The 6,369-nt window shown below is 39.3% G+C and overlaps 1 protein-coding gene across 5 annotated transcripts in view; it reads right to left on the reverse strand.

Annotated features, from left to right (window-relative positions):
• Window positions 1-4,156: 4,156 nt before the first annotated feature.
• sirt5 (sirtuin 5) overlaps window positions 4,157-6,369 on the reverse strand; it is an 8,756-nt gene continuing 6,543 nt past the window's right edge. For all 5 annotated transcript variants that reach the window (XM_005752066.2, XM_005752063.2, XM_005752064.2 and 2 more), the window contains exons 6-9: window positions 6,230-6,283; window positions 6,000-6,123; window positions 5,570-5,685; window positions 4,157-5,489 (exon numbers count right to left, since the gene is read on the reverse strand). In XM_005752066.2, coding sequence (XP_005752123.1) covers window positions 5,417-5,489; window positions 5,570-5,685; window positions 6,000-6,123; window positions 6,230-6,283 — 367 coding nt within the window. In that variant the 3' untranslated portion in view covers window positions 4,157-5,416. The remainder of the gene's footprint in view (window positions 5,490-5,569; window positions 5,686-5,999; window positions 6,124-6,229; window positions 6,284-6,369) is intronic.

Genomic DNA, 6,369 nt, shown 5'->3' on the forward strand with positions numbered 1-6,369 from the left:
CCCTGTGCTACTTAACTGACCAGATCAATATGAATGCTATACTCTGATTAAAAAGTGTTCCTTTGATGTTTTTTTAGCAATGTATATTAGAATTACAACCACGATGACACTGTAAACTGTGCTAAATTAATACTGAAGGACTTCAATTGTGACACAGGGACTGGAGGAAGGAGAGAGCTGTTCGCTCGGCTCAGTCAAAAGTGAAAAATAAAATGAACACATATTGTACAAAATGTATAAAAACTACATTTTGTTCCAAAAAATGTATCTAAGTTTGTGAAAACATCTTTTGACTGATGAGGGCAGTATGTTTATACGATATAGAGCTTGTATTTTCAGATACTGTAGGTCTGACCTATATTCTTTCCCATCCTCTTCTATTCCACCTTTTTTCGTCAGCTTTCATTGCCTCTCTTTCTCCTTGACAGGCCTCGCTGGGCAGTACAACTGAGATTGGTGTGAAATCGCCGCCTAACAGCCGGGAAATTGGCTCTGTTATTTTTGGAGCAGAGTCATGGGGGACCGTCGGACCATCATCCTCTCTCTAATGAGCAGGTGATGGAGGTGTAGCTGTAGAGGGAGGGAGGGAGGCATGGCGTCTCAAACACCACACACATGGCAGATGTACAATGAGAGGGGGGAGAGAAAACAGCACCGCGAAAGGTACCCGAGTAAAAGCAGAGGAAGATGGAATGAATTGGTGAGATGAGATTTCTTGGAGCTAATATGAAAATCAGATTAGCCAAATATTAATAACGCCTGCTGACAGAGCAGGGATTGGATCATGCACAGTTTGTGTTTATGCTGAGATAATAGCAGTCTAGGATGTTGGATTCTTTGTGGGCAGGAAAGGGAAATGTCAGGCACATAAACAGCAGGAGGTTCCAGACTTTTCTGGCACCTGAAATCCTGAGATTGTTGAACGAGAAAAGATTTATATTTTTATAGCCTGTCCTAAAATAATAACAGTAGTGCCAATACAGATTGTTCAGTTTCAGAAGTGTTACTGTTTATAGGACTTCATTCTCATGTTAATACAGCCTTGACTACTCTTCCTAATAGGAATCCAATGTAAATGATAGCTAGCAAAACCAGTCAAATCTGAGAGAAATTTCCACTTGATGCTCCCAGAATCACCTGGGTTTGGGAAAAATAACTTTAACATTCATAATTAAGCCATGTAAATTTTTACCTCCCTACTATGAACTGTCTGAGTTACAGTTCTTCTAATATATAGGGTGAGTTGATATTTGGCACTTTTTCAAACTGCCTTACTTTTTCCAGCAATTTTGAACTAACTAAATGTTCAAGCGAGACAGTCACAGAAAATTTTCAGGGCTGAAAAACACATTTCAGTTCTGTAAAAAAAAAGAAAAAAGAAAAAAAGAAAGAAAAACTGCGACCAAAATAGTTTTACACCTACGCCAGGTGTCACAGTCTAAAGCCAAAATCAAAATTTCTTAGACATTTAGGTTTTAATAGCAAAATTCATGCATTTGTTGTCTAAAATGTGAACACATAAAAAGCATTAGTACATTAGATTTGATCTACTTTCCAAAAATCTCACTGGAGAAAACCTGAAAACATGCTTTTTGTAAAAACTTTAAAGGTTGATATCACCACGTGGGATAAGTGACTTTTAACTTATAGCACATGAAAGGTCTCCTGTTTACCTACACTATGAGTCCAGGCTCATTGTCTAGCCATGATTCCCCCTGAGTTAAAGTAATTCTTGAATTGTCATTTTTAATACTGGGATTTTGAGTCCTCAGTGCTTGCTTGAAAAAGTTCCATATTCTATGTTGATAGTCCTTATTTTATATTTTGTCTTTCTGTACTCTTATTCTGCTTCTATCAGATTGTGAACAACAGACAACAGACATGCTCTGTAACCACATTTCTATTCTCAACATCTGTCACGAGTTCAGTTCAGTTCTATGGCCTTTTGCCGATTTTTTATTTGTTTGCACAGATTATGTGCCAATTAAATTAAATGGGAGTAGCATAGAAATGAGTGCACTGAATATAACCCAATTCCAAAGAATTGTCAGATGTGTAAAATATATAGACTGTAGTTAACGTTTGATGAAGCCACCATCAAGTTATCCATTTGTTTTGCACTGTTTTCAAGCGTCTGTAATTTTGGCTCTTGAAACCAGATATCACGAACGCAATGTCGCCTCTTCTTTTCATAGCTCTGAAAGTGAAAATAAAAACAACTGCTATACTTTTGGAAGCAAAATTTGCTCCATGCTTGCTTGATCACACTTTAGTTGTTCAAAAGCTTTGCAATTCTTTTGTTTTATTTTATATTTCACTATGCAGGAAATGTTTTCACTGACAGCAATGACTTGTTTGCAAGGAGACTAGTTTAGCACCCAACTCTTACTACAAACTTGTGCAGTTGTAGAATGTGGATGTGCACTGTCTTACGCAACACTTCCCTGAAAAGGCTGCATACAGTGTTCAGTATTAAGGGGGCCTTCACAGAATGCAAATTACCCATGCAATGTTTATTAATAGCATATGACGGTGTTGCAAGATATCAAATTAAATTTAAGTACTTAGATCGCTGTCATATTTTCAAGAGCTGAACTTGGACATTGAAATAGCTGTATGAAATTATTTCACTGGCACCATGTTCCAAGTATGGGAACTTTGATTTTTGGGGAATTATTTGTTGTACATACCTGGTCAGTCTTGAAGTGGCAGAAGCTTATGGTGGTGTTTAATTCATTAGCAGTTTTAGCAGCAAATTGTAGGTGCCAATCTGAATTCTGAAACTGGTTTTGCATACTCTTCCATCAAGACACTCGAGGATTTTAAAATTCTGTGCATGTTCAACTTACACAGGGAAAACAAGTATGGCCGGATATTGTATATGGTTGCTCATGCAGATGCTCATGAATTTGTCAAAATCCACCATTGTAATGGTAATTAAGAACCACAACTGATAATCTCTGGTTATTACTGGTTATGTGTCGATTGCACAAAAGCTACCTCTGAAATCTGAAAAGACATGCTTGCATTTTAGTTAGTAAGTTAGTAACAGGAGACATGAAAACGTGAGAAACTAACTTGAAGCTTCAGGAGTCTGAGTTAGAAAAAAAACTAGTGAGAGACCAGTGTATTTAGTGCAAAATGTTTTTTTGTTATTTCTACTCCTGAGGCGTTCAGTGCATGGAAGCACTTATGGTACTATAACAGTATAAGTATCTTGACCAATAGTACTCCAGGATTTCTGAGAATGTTGTTGTTGAGAATATGCTGAGCTTTACTGTTGATAAGCACTGCTGCTTTTGCTACTGTTAGCGGGCATTAGGGAAACGTTCTTTGAATGGGATCTAACATTGTTGGAGTCACGCATTTAGTGAATAAAATCTCATATGGTGTGACAAAGAAACTAAACCGTTTATTAGAGAGAAAGTGGGATTTTTAAGACACATAAGCCGGAGCTTGGCTTAGCTTATAACCAGTTGTTGTTTATCTGGCTCATTGTCAGAGAGAGATGGTATGGTCGCATGTCTAATATAATGACGGTACGTACCTGCAAAAACATCAGCAATAAATCATCTTGTTTATGCACATTTTTCAGGAGATGAGGCTTGAGGTGAGGAGAAAGACATTTTATCCACATGTCAATCACACTGTCTCTTCCCTCCACATTTTTGCATTTTATTTACACGAGAAACAAATGCTTGTGTGAAGAAGGCTTTTCTATTCTGCTCAACCAGAGTAGAAAAGCACCATATAGTTCCATTTATCATTACCTTGTCTAAGAGAGCTCACACTGTGTTTAACCTTCAAAGGTTGTTAAAAATGAACAAGCATATACACTTTATTTTTGTGCACATTTCAATAATTTGCTGCACCCATTTTTCATTTTCCTAGCAAAATATAAAGACATGGCAGATAGCGCAGGACTTTTACACAGAACTGTACATTTTCATACAAACTGGATGTTGATGTTCATTTCCAGTTTGACTGTTTGTGTGTGTGTGGTCTACATTTTTCATGATCCACATTAGAGTGGGGCGTATTCTATGGAGTCAGTGTAGCATTTTTGGGAACTTGTGACAAATTTATAATTTAGTTATTGCTGCTGTTATTTTTGACTTATTTTGCATGTAACATATACATATATATATATATATATTCCAAATCGCTGTAATGAGTACATATTATATTATTTTTGTTGATATTTTTGATAATAGAACATAAATATGTACATCAATAAGTTCTTGATGTTTATAATTTCACTTCTTTCAAATGCTTGCTGATGATATTCAGATCTTGATCAAAGATCAGGTGTGACACACAGAAATTCAAACTGGACTCCACTAGTGTACACTGTGTATTTATGCTTCAGTGATGATAATGGAGAGAGGTTGTGCTAGCTGTGGCCAAGCAGCCAAGTGTCAGGCACAATCTCATCTTTGAGATGTTTTCAGAAAGCAGAACATCACCCATTACACTGCGGTGGTATAAACTCTCTGATCTTTCCCGACTCACACTGCTGCATTACTTGAAACTCGTGCAGTATGTTAGATCCACACAGGAAGCTTTGGTGAGACACTTCAATATTTGAATCATTCAAATTTCCACAAGCTGTTCTGATAGTGTGAAAATATTAACATACATGCGACAAATCATTCATGAGCACTCGCATGTGCATTGTGTGTCCCCACGACTGCTTGAGGTAACACACAGTCCCCGTGTTCCCGGCTTTAACAGGAGCACACTCGTAGCCGCTGGAAGGTATTATGCACACCATTCCTCACAGTCTCTAAATTCACACAGCATCAACATACGCAAGCCCCACATATCCCAGGCAAAGCTCAAAAATCCTTTAGGAGTCGTTTTTTTTCCACGTTGGAGACCAACCACCAACCAGGCTTTAGCTGAGGTAGCTAAACACTGCCCCCTATTGTCAGGCAATCAAAAGCCTTTCGTTGCCCAATGAGTGATGACGTTGGTTATGGTATTTAATCATTTATCATTGCTTTCCACTGTCTTCATTTTCTTTTTCAGCAACTCATTTTTACCCAAAAAACCCCAACAACAAACAAACTCACAAATCATTGCTGACATCAAATAGGGGTGATTTGGCATTACTGCAATATCTGCTGCAACCTGATGACAATTAAATCAGTTACTCTCATCACAGCCTAATGATTAGAAACCAGAAGCCACTCAATCAGCAAACTCTTACAGCTGTGTGCACATATTGATAATATAGTCAAATTCTTAAACGTGTTATCTGTGTGACAGATAATTTGTTGGCCTCGTCTTCACATCCTTCACGCCTGTTGCTCGTCACACAGAAACCAATTTTCTTGGCACTACCAGTAAACCTTTCTGGTTTAAGACAACCCGGTCTCTGTGAAGCCAACATTCCAGGAGTCGTGTTTTTTTTTCATTCTTGTTCAGTCTCATGGCGCGCCAGTGCGGGGGGTAAGGTGGTCCCACAGGGGCCGTGGAAGTGGAACCTGGTGAGAAAAAAAGAATTATCTACAGAGTGCAATGAAATTAAAGAGTGTGTCATTGTGCAAAAGTAAATGACACGTGCTTGAAGCGCATGGTGGCGGGAGTGTTTTCCATGTTGAACTCGGCCACTGGGACGCCTCTGACTGCCACCTGAGGAGCAAACATGGCTGCAGGATACACGACGGACGAAGTACCGACCTGCAAAGCGAGATACCCACGAAACAGAGAGAAAGGTTCTGCTGATTACTACAAACTGGAGTGCTGTCAATTAAGCAGGCTGCAATTACATGCTGTAATAAATGTAACTTTTAAAATTTGAATATCCTGCCAACATCGCCAAAAACAAAGCAGCTTTTTGTGTTGCTGAGGTAGGCTGTGAAGCTCTGCTGTACCTGGAAAGATGCAGTGTGAAATCTCTGGTCCTATAGCACCTCTATAAATTCTCTACCTGTCCTGTGACCCCCCCCCACACACACACACACACACACACACACACAAACAAACACACGTACCACGAGGCAGAGGTCACAGCTGTCCAGCACTTTCTCTGCACGGGTGAGGATGTCAGCATCCAGAGTCTCTCCAAACCAAACCACAGCTGGTCTAAGGAGACCGTGACAGCCTGTCTGCTCACACCTGAAATACACACCCACACACAGACACACACACACACTTTGTCAAAACAAATAAATGTATTTGAAAAGAATTGTGTGTTAAAAGAGAGAGTGTAAGTGTGTTTTACCTGGGCAAATTCTGGACTGGGATCTCGGCATCTCGTGTGTCCGGGTCCGGAGCTCTGAGGAGACAGTTAGGTTGCCTTTGAGATGTTACAGTGGGGCAAAAAAGTATTTAGTCAGCCACCGATTGTGCAAGTTCCCCCAC

Source organism: Pundamilia nyererei, unplaced genomic scaffold, assembly GCF_000239375.1.
Source record: "Pundamilia nyererei isolate P.nyererei 1_Seehausen unplaced genomic scaffold, PunNye1.0 scaffold00343, whole genome shotgun sequence".
Lineage (NCBI taxonomy): Eukaryota > Metazoa > Chordata > Actinopteri > Cichliformes > Cichlidae > Pundamilia > Pundamilia nyererei.